We start from the raw sequence: 13,974 nt of genomic DNA, 5'->3' as shown, positions 1-13,974 counted from the left end.
CCAATTGTAAAGCACCACGTATAAAAATTTAACGAAATGGATTTGTCTAGATTTAATAACGAAACTGGTTGCTATTATTTGTAATTTCCCAGATTAGTGATATTTTGAAATATCAGATCTCTATTTGCACTCCTTCAAGCTAGGCTGTAACCTACCTACAATATTAGCTACTACAATTTCATCCTTGATCGTGAATAAAATACAAAATGTGCTGAACTATTTATTCAACTATAATACACGTTCCGACTACAGACATTAATTATTGTCATTCAATTCAACAACTACCGTCTACCGTAATTTGATTAAAAATTCAAAATGGCGTTTATCAAGCGTGTATCGGAAAATCGGAAATAGACCCATTCGTAATTGACAGACTTTTTGGCTAATATTGTAGACCAAGCGAAAAAAATAATTAAATCAAATAAAATGTTTATTTACAAATAAATAAAATTAACAAATCAACGGAACTTAAATATAGTTAACACCACAAGTGGTAATTCCGCTTAGATAATATTTTGTATCGCGTGACTTGTCGGTGTCGTTTGATTGGCTACCGGAAACCACGTGACACAAAACTACTGAGCTCTGTAAAACCAACTTTGACATAAAGCGAGTAAAAAATCCTTATCTGTTTAAAATTATATTTTTACGGTTAACGAGAAAATATACATAGGATTGTAAATATACACTGGATGCTTTTTTAACATAGACCACGTGGATTTAACTTTTTTTACTTATGTCGAAGATTGTTTTATAGATCTCAGTCAAAGCCCTTTTTCATGCATTCCGGTTACCGGTATTTGGTGCCAGCTACTTCATAGTACTGAATAGCAACAGTACTGAGTCTTAATACGCTCTAGCTGCTGCAGTGATGTCATAAAACTATTCTCCAAATATTCCGGTTACCGGAATTCATGAAAAGAGTAAATATTTTCTAAAACCATGGTAATATTCAACACTTGACAGGCTTACAACTAATACTTTAATACATGTCTAAACAGGTATACAATATCGACTTTGACCTAATAGGAACAATGGATATTAAAAATTAAAATTTTTATAAACAAAGAATACACATTTTATGTAAACAATACTTTTACAATGATACATTGTTTTTTTACATTATCTATTTCCCGTGTGTTTTTATGAATTTTTTATTTGTAAAATGATGCAGTTTTATAATATTCCGGTAAGTTGCGAAAAATACCGGTTTTTTTCCTATTGTATACCTGAAGAGACATTTAAAACCTTAAGACGTGTAGGAACTTGACACGGGTGCGAGTTAATCTCATCACTATAACATCACAGGCAAAGTTCTCTACTTTTGTAAGTAGCTACTTCGAGACGAATTCATGAGATATACGCACGTTGCAAACGCAAACAAGAGTACAGTTTGTACGTATGTTACAATTCTATATATAGGTATATTTATACTTTGAGATATACATTTAAAAAGAAAAAAAGTTATTAAAAAAAATACGTACTGTTTTTTAAACAAACAAATTTCCTACTTTCAAGAGAAAAATAATTTGGTTATAAGAAATCATAGAAAAACAATACTAAAGTGTAAAAATTATCAATTTTATACAGAAATTAAAATCACATGATTTCTTTATACACAGATTTACGGTAAAATTTTATTTATAGACTACAGTTGTACGTGCGTCAAACGTTATATAATTTAAAAACATAACAAAGACAAAGAATATATGGTTTCAGAAATGAGTTTTTGTTAGAGATCATTAAGATCAATTGTCACCGCACCGAACAATATTCCGAAATGATTTATATAAACAAGTATAATATTCAACTGTTAATATTGCAATTGAAATTGTTAAAATTAAATATATATTTTTCAATTATCAATACAATATAATAATACGAGAAAGATGTCCAAAATATTTTTATTTGTTAACAAATGATGGCTAGGCTTGTCGATACTTTAACCATCGACCTCCACTGGACCATGGTAGTAGGTTAGGGTCCAAAAGGAAAGTCTGGGGGACCATTAACCAGTTGTTTGATTTAAAAAAATGCTCGGTGCAGGACAAACTAAACTAAATGTTCAATGTATTCGATTAAGATATGTTTTTGTTTGCAAATACCTCTAAAAAACACATGTCAAAATTTTTAGAAAACGGAATGTGAATTCACACATAAATATTCGTATCAAACGGTAAATACCTCTTAAATTAAAGTAAGATCTTAAAACATTACATTCGAAAGTTTGACGATACTTGCAATACTCATGCTAACAAAAGTTGTAGTTTTTATGAAGAAATAACCACTGCGTGAGATGGTAATTATAGTGCCCTCGAAATTTTATAGCGAAAAATGTTACAAATTTATTAGCATAGTATTCCAAACACCTCAAAAATCTATGGTCTACGCCAAAAATCTTCACAATTCCACTGTGACAGAAACGTGCGGATAGTACGTGAAAACTATAACGCTAGTGTATCTGAAATTCTATCGATCAGTAAATACGTCTAAATGGCATTTAATCACGTATTTTGGCATTAAAAATACGTATACATGCATCTACAGAACAACACTAAGTTATCGATTGGTGAGCTAGTGAAGCCTCGTTTATCGATAGATGGCATTGCCGCGGCGTCGCGGCGTAGTGCTGTGCCTAGGAGTGTCCCGGGGCTCTGTGTTGAGTTCAGTTCTCGTAGACGACGCCGCCGGGCCCGGGGAGCGAGGACTGCCCCGAGAGGAACAAGTCGACGGCCCGCGCCGCCTGCCGACCCTCCGAGATGGCCCACACCACCAGCGACTGGCCTCGCCGACAGTCTGGGTACAACAACCGACTCATATAACGAATATAAATTATAAAATAAAAGTAAAAAATTAACAATGTTGTAATAACAATTTTATCCTAGTTCAGAGAGTTCAGTTTTATTTAAATATTTATCAACGAATTATAAAGAATCTTTAGTTTGGATGTTGGCTAATAAAAGTAAAAAACCATACCTCCCGCAGCGAAGACGTTGCTCATGGGCGTCTTATAGATGTTCTTCTTTTCGGTCTCGACGTTACTGCGCGCGTCCAACGGCAGATCTATAACAGAACATGTTTTAAAGATTTCTTATATTTACAGTCACGGGGCAGACACAACACAAGTTTTATCACTTTCACGCGCTATCGGGATTAATCGCCATATGGATGACAGTACTTTGTGTCTAAAGTAGTAGGCAGGGTCATAACTAGTACCACACAGACATTTTAATTCTAAAAATGTATTTATTACTTTTCTTTAGACATACTAGGTTCTACTGTTTTATTATACACTAGCTTTTGCCCGCGGCTCCGCCCGCGTTATAAAGTTTTTCGGGCTAAATTTTTCCGTTATAAAAGTCACGCTATATATTTTCCCGGGAGCCTATGTTCTTCCCAGGGTCTGAAACTGTCTCCATACCAAATTTTATCCTAATACGTTGGGTAGTTTTAAGTTTAACACGTTCGGGCAGACCGATGCAGCGGGGACTTTGTTTTATGATATATTTTTGTAGAACTTTTAAGAGGAACAATCCCGTCATACATTATTGTTGCATAACTTTAACCGTTTACGCAGCGCACGCAACAGAAGCTCTCAAAACTAATAAATTGTCCCCGTTTTGCATCATGTTTCATTACTGCTCCGCTCCTATTGGTCATAGCGTGACGATATATAACCTATAGCACTCCAGGAACAAAGGGCTATCCCAGACAAAAATATTTTTCAGTTCGAACCGGTAGTTCCTGAGATTAGCGATTACTGCTCCGCTCCTATTGGGCATAGCGTGATGATATATATAGCCTATAGCATTCCAGGAACAAAGGGCTATCCAACACAAAAATAATTATTCAGTTCAAACTCCTAGTTTCTGAGATTAGCCGTTACTGCTCTGCTCCTATTGGTCATAGCGTGATGATATATAGCCTATAGCACTCCACGAACAAAAGGCTATCCAACGCAAAAATAATTTTTCAGTTTGGACCGGTAGTTCCTGAGATTAGCCATTACTGCTCCGCTCCTATCGGGTATAGCGTGATGATATATAGCCTATAGCACTCCACGAACATAGGGCTATCCAACGCAAAAAGAATTTTTCAGTTTGGACCGGTAGTTCCTGAGATTAGCCATTACTGCTCCGCTCCTATTGGGTATAGCGTGATGATATATACCCTATAGCACTCCACGAACAAAGGGCTATCCAACGCAAAAAGAATTTTTTAGTTCGGATCGATAGTTCCTGAGATTAGGCATTACTGCTCCGCTCCTATTGGGTATAGCGTGATGATATATAGCCTATAGCACTCCACGAACATAGGGCTATCCAACGCAAAAAGAATTTTTCAGTTTGGACCAGTAGTTCCTGAGATTAGCGCGTTCAAACAAACAAACAAACAAACAAACAAACAAACAAACAAACAAACAAACAAACTCTTCAGCTTTATATAATAGTATAGATATAGTTTTATAAATGATGAAGAGCATCAACCAGGCTTTCACTCACCGAGCTGGTTGGCGACGTATCTCTCGGGTCCGAGGAAGCCCATGGCCAGCAGCACCAGCTCGGCCTTGTAGATCCTGTCGGTGCCGGGGACCTCCTTCATCTCCCAGCGTCCTCCCGCGCCGCGGGTCCACTCCACCTCCACCGCCGACACTCCGCACACGTTGCCTTCGCCTGCCACGGGAAAACAATAGATAATTAGAAAGCGTTTAGAAACATTTTACGATATTTATTGCTTAAAGGTATAGAAAACGTAAATCATTTAGGTTTAAAATGATAGCTTCTAGATTTCAGTTATATTTTTTCTACGGGAAGAATACCCTCTTCTCGTTGTTTTAGCTTTTTGGTAAATCGGAAAAGCATACATAATTTTAAGGTTAGATTACTATATGTAGCAATCTACAGTAATAAGTCAGGTTAATCACAATTGTAATACAACAATTCCATACATTTGTAAAGAAATGTTTATCCTAAAATCCCCGAAAGGAAGCCCCCAAATTTCCTTATATGCACGTAGTTCCACAAGCCTACAAGCCTGTGTGCACTGAGGATACTTGTAGCAATATTTGAGTTTTTCTAAATCGGAAATTGTTTTCGCTTTTACGATGTATACGTTATGCTAATGACTTACCGTCATCCAAAAACTCTTTAGTAAGCGTCGAGAACTTCCTCGGGTCATTTCCGAACTTCACTCGGACCTCCTCGTGTCCGTAATCCACCCTGAAAACAATACATTGTTTAAACATGATACTGCATAAACATAGCACTGTAATAAATTTATACATTTCTATTGTCGCACATGTGTGGAGACATCATTTTTTAACCGACTTCAAAAAAAGGAGGAGGTTATCAATTCGACGTGAATTTTTTTTTGTATGTTTGTTACCTCAGAACTGGCTCATTTATGAACCGATTTGGAAAATTCTTTTTTTATTCGAAAGAATTTCTCTCCAGATTGGTCCCATAAACATTTTTTCGACATTAATCGATTTATTGCAATAAGGTACAGAAACAATTGACAACATTTTTTTCTTTGAATTTTGTGTTATTCTAAAACGACGTAAGCACCAAATGACGTCATATATACGATTCAAGACGTAATGACCTTGCTTTGCAGTAAACAACAAGTCAAGTGACAGTTTGTTTTTGTTTATCTCTCTCTTTGAAAGCGGAAGGTTGTGACGTACCTATTGTAATATTGACATTTGACATTGACAAATGGCGGTGTCTTAGTTTTTTAAATAAATAGTAAGGTGGATCAAGGAAATACTTGATTCAACCGTATGTGTGACGTCATCAAGCATTTTTCGGTTTTTAATTTTTTTCTTCGAAATTAAGTATTATAAAAAATATTTAAATACATAATCGAACTCATAGTAGAAAAATTAGGAAACGGTATTTTTGTTTTAGGCACGTTGACATATTGAAATGTTGTCAATTCTACAATCAGATTCTACTTTTGAATATCATAGCCCTTACCTGAATACCCTGGGCCACTGCGGCCAGGGGTTATCCTGTCCCCTGGTCGGCTTCGGTTCTGGCAGGATTTCGAATGTGGTGATTGTTTTGGCGCCTTGTCGGAGAGACGTTGCTATGCAATCGCATCTGTTAAAACATCACACATAAAATTTATCCCGGTAATTTCCTTCCACGGGAAATTATAGAATTTTATAATCTGATTTATTAAATAGATGGCGCAGGTGGCAACAGGGATTTCGATACTTTCGTAGCGGGAAATGCTATTCACGCGGGTATACAACACCTAATAGAGACAATACTCGGCAAATTAATTTAGTTATAAAGATAATCGGTTAATTTCGAGTAATTAAAATTTGGCGTAACTCGGTTTTATTCCGAAAGTCACGTTTTAAAATGTGAATAAATCATTATGTTTGTTTGGCTAAATTAATTACTTTATTACCTAAACAATCATTTTAATTACTTTAATTGTTCAGTAATAATTAATTTTGTTTTAAATTTTCCATTAGTTTGATTAGGTCTTGGCCTTCAGTGCATGCTAGACTCGCATAAAATGCTTACTTAAAAAACAATACAGATAAAAAGACATTCATATTCGCGGCGAATTCACATTTATTATTTCCTGTCTACGGTTATTAAAACTTATTATACCACAAAGTTATAAACATTAATTATTTAAATTAGTATCTAAATAATAGGGTACCGGACTCATTTTTGTTCTTTACTATTATCAAATATTTACATAATATATATTATAACACAGAAGGAATTATTAAAATCCGGTAAAAAATCAAATCGGAAAATAATAGTTTCAGTTCATAAAATTATATAATACATTTTTAAATTCAATTCAAACTTTTGACTTTTTTTATCTGTTTTACAAATATGCGTAATGAGTGCCGCTATGACATGACGTCATCAAGGCAGTAAACTACTCAAACTGTCAATACGCGTTCACTATTTCTAATTTATCGAAATAGACAAATTTTTCGGACAGTAAATTTGGATCTCTTCTCGCAAGTTGTAAAGTTTTTCTCATAGTTATATTGGCAAATGATCCACAATTTTTTTGGTGTTTTACAATAGTATTCTTACATTCAGGAACAACACACCAATGATAGGGATAGTAGTTCAATTTATTTGTAATAATTTCCTCTTTCTCTATGCACAGCGTTGTTACTTGATGTTTACTGTCGAGATGACGTCAGCAACATGGACTCTAGCATTTTCGTTTATTTACGCGGGAAATTTCAAATGTAATATTTAAATATATTTTAATGGCACTTATTGATTGAATATTTTTTTTTATAAAATTTCTAGTGGTATTTATCACCTAAGATTAATTACCCTATTATATATCTTATCCTGAACCATGAACCAATCAAAATAAGTCATTTGAAAGTATAGGGGGTAAAGGTAGGTACCGCTGTAGAGGAACAGATGATTGCGTTGCACTATGGAAGGGGGAGATTCACAGTCAGGCAGATGTTGCTTGTGACCGGCCGCGGTTCCTCCGACGGTTCCTATTCGGAGGTGGTATATATGCTGCGCGTCGCGCAAATTCTACTATCGCAAGCCAGTATCGTCTATCGCCATCTAGCGTGATTGCTGTGCGATATCACTACAGTTGTGGCAATACCATATCAGTCTTCTCGCAGTTTAGTGACGTTGACGAGATGGCGGTATGTATACTAATTGTACCGTCACAAGGCATGTCAATATAATTTTGCTTTGATTGGTTCATTTTCACAATGGATCGAAAAAGCGATTGAGATCGTTTATTGAAAACGACAGTTAGTTAACTCACCCTGTATCACCTCCACCGATGACCAGCACGTTCTTGTCTTTAGCGTTGAGTTCCGGGTTCTCCTTAAGGTGTGGGTATGTGGAGCCCATCTGCTTCTTCTGCCAAGTCTCCAGGAACTCCATCGCGAAGTGGATGCCGTTGAGCTGCCTGCCCTTTAAGGGTAGGTCGCGAGGCCACGTCGCACCCATGCACAGGACTAGCGCGTCGTATCTGATAGTAAAGATGATAAAAGCTTGTGAAATATCGATGATTTATTTGTGTAAGAGATGTGAATATAGTCGATTTATAGAAAATATATCGATATGTACCTACAAATCGGAACGAAGAGAGAGCTATTATAGTATTTTGTGCAAATCGCGCTAGAATTTATTGTATCACGTGAAGTAATTGAAAATTACAAAACAGAAACTAAATTGCTTTAGTAATTAAAACACAAACGCCAAACAAGATTTCGCTAGTGTGTTGTGTGTTGTAGCCAAACATCGACCATCCTCCCGTCCTCTTCTTAATCATGAACAGTAGAGAAAAACTATTTATTGCCCTAAAACCTACACTACACTCGGCATATTTCGCCGATACAACATTAGCTTTGTACATAAAGAACACAATGTCGATATTGCTTTACCCAAAAATCTCAAATATTTTAACGAGTCGATCAAGTGTAATGCAAGCTATAAAAAACCCTCCAAACTGCATTACTATCTGGTATCATAGATCTTCTATTTACGTTAAGCCTAGAAACTTACTCATCAGCCAGATCGTTAGCAGATATGTCCCTGCCAACGTCGACATTGCACTTGAACGAGATGCCCTCAGCGGTCATGAGCTTGATGCGTCGCTGCACGACCTCCTTGCTGAGCTTCATGGTGGGGATGCCGTACTGCAGCAGCCCGCCCGCACGGTCGTTCCTCTCGAACACTGTCACTGTGTAGCCCGCCTGGAATGAACAACTAGTTAATGGAAGGGTCTCATTGTTCTGGCGTATGAACTGCTATGAGTTGGAATTATAGTTCTGAGCTGAATATAACTTTAGATTGGCCAAAAATAATATAGAGGTGTAATCACTGCAAAGTTCTTAAAGAACTGTAACATAGCGTTGGAAGTCTGAATTTGGAGCTTGTGATTCGGAACTAACTTCGCACTCTTTAAAAACATTGATAAGAATAATTTGTAAGTATTTTACGTACCTTGTTCAGTTGGTGAGCGCACGCCAGACCAGCCGGTCCTGAGCCGACGATGGCGACAGTCTTGCCGTTCCTGAACTTCGGAATCTGTTAAACAAAAAATAAATTATATATTTTCTGCATTGAGTGTATATTTCAGATAAATCTGTAAGGTTTTTAAGCAAATAAAAACGATATCGATTAATGATACAAATATAAAATCGATGACCGCATTCGATACTAATCGACTGACTTCATAGAATTAATTGTAACATACCTCGGGTTGTATCCAGCCCTTTTCGAACGCATTGTCGATGATGGCGCACTCTATGTTCTTGATGGTGACGGGCGGCTCGGAGATGCCGAGCACGCAGGCGCCCTCGCACGGCGCGGGACACACGCGGCCCGTGAACTCCGGGAAGTTGTTGGTCTGCAGCAGCTGCCGCAGCGCCTGGTGCCAGTCGCCCTGGTACACCAGGTCGTTCCACTTGGGGACGATGTTGGCGAGCGGACAGCCGTGGCCGCTCTGGCAGAAGGGCACGCCGCAGTCCATGCAGCGCGCCGCCTGCACGCGCAGGCCGCGCCGCACGTGGCCGCGCGCGTAGATCTCGTCCCAGTCGCGCGCGCGCTTCTCCGCCGCGCGGTACACGCTCGTCTCGCGCTCGTACTTCATGAAGCCCCTGAGCCAAACATACCAAGGTTACGACATCGTTACGTTTAAAGTATTGAGCTGTAAATGACGTCACAAAATATCGAAAACAGCTATGACTACTAATACTAATATTTCTCAATTTTATAACCATAAATAGGCCATAAATGGTAACGATACTAACAAAACTTTAAACTTTACTCTGACAAGTCAAATGTCTAATGCCAATTAATTACACTGCTTTGAATATTCTTTAAAGCGAAACGCAACAGTAATTACATAATGCTGTCGATCGACAGGAATAAAAATTGCGTATATGAAAGCCTGGCTGAATAGATAACACAAAAGAACGTAACAGCAAATAATATGTGGCGGTACAATTTTACGCCGCTAAAAGTACGAAGCAACCTACCTGGTCTTATCCAACACCTTCTCAAGGTTCTTCTTCTCCAACTCCACGTCCCGGACTGTCTCCTCGATGTCGAGCACACCGTTCTGGTGCCCGTTGGTGTCGACCTTCGGAGGCGAAGGTTGCTTCAGAGCCATTTGTTTTAATGCGCGCTGGTACTCATACGGGAATACCTTGACGAACATCTTCGCCGGCTCGGGCCATGTCTTCAACATTTCTTCCGCGATTATTGATCTGAGAAAAAATAAGTACATGAAATTTCTCCAAGTATTTGATTTTACAATTTATTAAAATTACATAGTTACAACATAGCTACACATGAATACTAGACAAGTTTTTTCCTTCTTCATTTTTTGATTTCATTACAGGCTTCATAGTTGCTACATGGAATTTATGCTTATAAATATCCGAGTTAAATTATAATATATTCTCACCCTGTATACTCGACGAACTCTTCCAAAAGTTTCTTGACGTCGTTAAGATCGTCTTCAAGCTCAAGCGGTAACAGCTCCACCATCTCGTGGTTGCACTTGTCTTTGAACGATCCGTCTATGTCGTACACGTACGCGATACCACCTGAAATTTATGAAATCGATTAAGATTTTTAATTATTTTTGATCACCCTCTATAAATAGTATCGATTCAACATCAATCAGACTCGAGGGATAATATTACAATATATTCGAACTGGCCGGCAATGTGTCGACTAGTGAGGGATATTTATCACGTTATCAATCGATATTCTATCTGGCCGCCACTCTACCATCAGGAGCAGTGGGGTGACGTTGCCGTGGGGTATGACAGTGTAGTAGTCGCGTACCGCTCATGCCGGCGGCGAAGTTCCTGCCGGTGAGCCCGAGTATGAGCGCGACGCCGGCCGTCATGTACTCGCAGGCGTGGTCGCCGGCGCCCTCGGCCACGGCCGTGCAGCCCGAGTTGCGCACGCAGAAACGCTCCGACGCGATGCCCCTGCGCAACACAAACACACACATAATCACTCCGTATATAATATAGGTAACTATTGCGGTACATGTACAGCTTACTGGTCAGTTTTAGATAAAACTTATACGTGTTAACTACCTCCTTTATTGTTATAGCCAATTCAATCGATTATACGGCTGCGGCTTCCTTCATTCTGCATTTATTATATTGGCAAAACATAGTACGCGAATTTATGCCTCAATTTAAATTTTTTTACTTAGATCATAAAAAAGTAATGAACTTTTAACCGCTTCGAAATCACAGTAGAACTAAAACGACTTACCTGAAGTAAGCTCTTCCAGATGTAGCTCCGTACAGACACACGTTGCCAACGATCACGTTCAAATGTGACTCAAACGGCGATGATTTCGGCGGATAGATGATCACAGTACCGCCGGACAAACCCTTACCTATGAATAAAAAAAGAATATTTAATTGCTATTATATTAATTCAAATCGATTATATTCAAAATCGATCGTTCTTGAATTTAAAAAATCAGACGATTTTCTACAAAGTTACTTTTAGTTTACCACGTCTAAATATTAGTTATCCTAGGCAATTTTAAGAGTGACAAATTATAAATATACTCAAAAATGCTGGTAAGCTTGTTGCACCAAAACGTTTACTTATCTAATCGAATACTAACCAACATAATCGTTAGCGTCTCCCTCGAGCGTGACAGTGATGCCCTTGGAGAGGAACGCGCAGAAGCTCTGACCCGCAGAGCCTGTCAGCGAGATGTTCACCGTGGTGTCGTCTGGTAGACCTTGGTCGCCGTATTTCCTGGGAAAATATCAAGTATTTATTTTATGATCTTCTGTCCCCGTCTCGCATAGCTGAGACAGACTTAACATGACAGAAAAAGTAACCTGAACCTTTACACATTTAAAGATATTGACGTAGTTTTTACATACAAAAATAAGTCAGGTTCCATGACATGTGCTCTTTTTAATAATTGCCAAGTACAAGGTTTGAACCAACAGATATACATAATGTAAACATGATGATGTCCCTGTATTTCATCAATATGAAAAATCTCTCATAGACAATTTTTCATAAGAGATAAACATTGTACTGTGTTCAAAACTTATTATAATGTGTTTTCTATCGATATTTTGCTTACATGGCGATATGGTAAGACAGCGTGCTGGTGAAGGTTCTGTCTTCGTTGGTGATCTTCATGGCGATGTCGACGTGTTTCTGCGACCCGTCGAGGATGCCGGCGCACTGTTCGATCAGCTGGTTGTCCAGGCGCTTCTCTAGTTGGAAGTCCTGTCGATAAAAGCGTCTATTAGACTTATGAAATGAAATCGTTTATTGAAAAACAGACTTACAGAGACTCAATTCTACTCAAAATAAATTTATAAAAGTATCAGGTCCTCAAAAATATATTTTCCAGTGATATCCAAACTACGCAAAGCCTGTATCTTGGGCTATCATCGACAGAGTTAAATTAAACTGAGACTTAGGACGAAAAGAAAAATAAAGGCAACAGAAAACAAAACAAAATTAATGGTAAACTAAAACAATGTACGAACTTATGTCTATTTACGTTGCTTTTGAGACTTATATATTTAAGAGTGACAAGTGTTGTGCAGTATCACGCAATGTGTTGTTTAAAGTTCGAGTGATATTTCTACTGTGTATAGCCATCGCGAGACTTACCATCAGGCGGCAAGTTTGCCCATTTCGAGACACTCAACAGATGCAACCATATTTTACCATGAGTATTTCGTCCAATGTTGTGACGTGGGCAAGCATATCGCCACATTGGGTTAAAATTAATGGCTCAGATATTTAGCAGAAATACCCAATATCACTTTGTTCGACCCAGCAATCGAAACCTCATAACTTCGATAAAAAGGATATATGGAAAAAAAATTGTTATACTATGCATATGAGTATATACCTGTGACTTAGACCCTCCGACGATGTTGACCCCGGGGCGCATGTGCAGCGCGTTCTTGAGTATGAGGCTGAGGTTGAGCAGCCGCGCCTTGGGGTTCTCGTTGTTCTCGCGGACCTTCAGCAGGTCGGTGCGGCCGATCAGCTCCTGGAACTTGCGCACGCCCACATCCGCCATGTGCTGACGTATCTGAGGGGGGAAGGATTGGAATGAGTTGTTAATAAATCATTTGTTATTAGTTTAATAGTCAGTAAAATTACATCATATTAATATCCGGCATCCGGCCGGTTCAATGTCAGTTTATGGATGGTCGAATATCCAGCCAAACAACTGTCTGTTTCATATGTTGTTATTATAACAGCAACGAAAGGCCAATATTCTATCTATTCTATACGTATATCACTAAAAGCTTACCTCCTCAGCCAGCATGAAGAGGTAGTTGATGACGTGCTCGGGCTTGCCGGCGAACTTCTTGCGCAGTACCGGATCTTGCGTGGCGATGCCCACCGGACACGTGTTCAGGTGACACTTGCGCATCATCGTACACCCTACATAACAATGGAAAGATTATAAATACATTCACTAATGCACAACTGAACATTAGACAAAATAGTTTTGACTTTCTGGATGAGCTTTGTATGTTAGCTGAGTAATTCTGATTAGGATCAATAGTCAGATATCCTATAAGGAGAGGTCGGTATAATTCTGGTTGATGGTATACATTATATCTAAATCGATTGTTCATATGCATTGAAGACACTGCTGTAGAATAAAATCAAAGACATATCTATTGCCACTATTATAACTTGAAGCTTACCAAGTGCAATGAGCGGTGCAGTACTGAACCCGAACTCGTCAGCGCCGAGCAGCGCCGCTACCATCACGTCGAAACCGGTCCGGATCTGACCGTCTGCTTGTAGTACCACCCTTGATATTGTACATAGTATATGTTTAAATCACATTGAATGATTATCATGCATATTGAATTATATAGATACATTGTAATTTTTTTCGGTATGATTACAAAAAATATTTAAATTAAATTGATATTGCAAAAAAATAAACTTATTCTTCTGATAT

General features: G+C 38.3%; 1 protein-coding gene across 1 annotated transcript in view; it reads right to left on the bottom strand.

Annotated features, from left to right (window-relative positions):
• Positions 1-207: 207 nt before the first annotated feature.
• Positions 208-13,974, bottom strand: part of LOC115452078 (putative glutamate synthase [NADPH]) — a 69,005-nt gene continuing 55,238 nt past the window's right edge. The window contains 18 exon segments of the mRNA XM_037443650.1: positions 208-2,796; positions 2,977-3,063; positions 4,503-4,673; positions 5,131-5,219; positions 5,979-6,104; positions 7,786-7,995; positions 8,532-8,722; positions 8,973-9,056; positions 9,226-9,628; positions 10,010-10,240; positions 10,441-10,582; positions 10,827-10,975; positions 11,271-11,397; positions 11,635-11,771; positions 12,112-12,260; positions 12,898-13,083; positions 13,309-13,442; positions 13,712-13,821. Coding sequence (XP_037299547.1) covers positions 2,666-2,796; positions 2,977-3,063; positions 4,503-4,673; positions 5,131-5,219; positions 5,979-6,104; positions 7,786-7,995; positions 8,532-8,722; positions 8,973-9,056; positions 9,226-9,628; positions 10,010-10,240; positions 10,441-10,582; positions 10,827-10,975; positions 11,271-11,397; positions 11,635-11,771; positions 12,112-12,260; positions 12,898-13,083; positions 13,309-13,442; positions 13,712-13,821 — 2,857 coding nt within the window. The 3' untranslated portion in view covers positions 208-2,665.

Source organism: Manduca sexta, chromosome 26, assembly GCF_014839805.1.
Source record: "Manduca sexta isolate Smith_Timp_Sample1 chromosome 26, JHU_Msex_v1.0, whole genome shotgun sequence".
Classification (NCBI taxonomy): domain Eukaryota; kingdom Metazoa; phylum Arthropoda; class Insecta; order Lepidoptera; family Sphingidae; genus Manduca; species Manduca sexta.
This window is presented reverse-complemented; position numbering and strand designations above follow the sequence as displayed.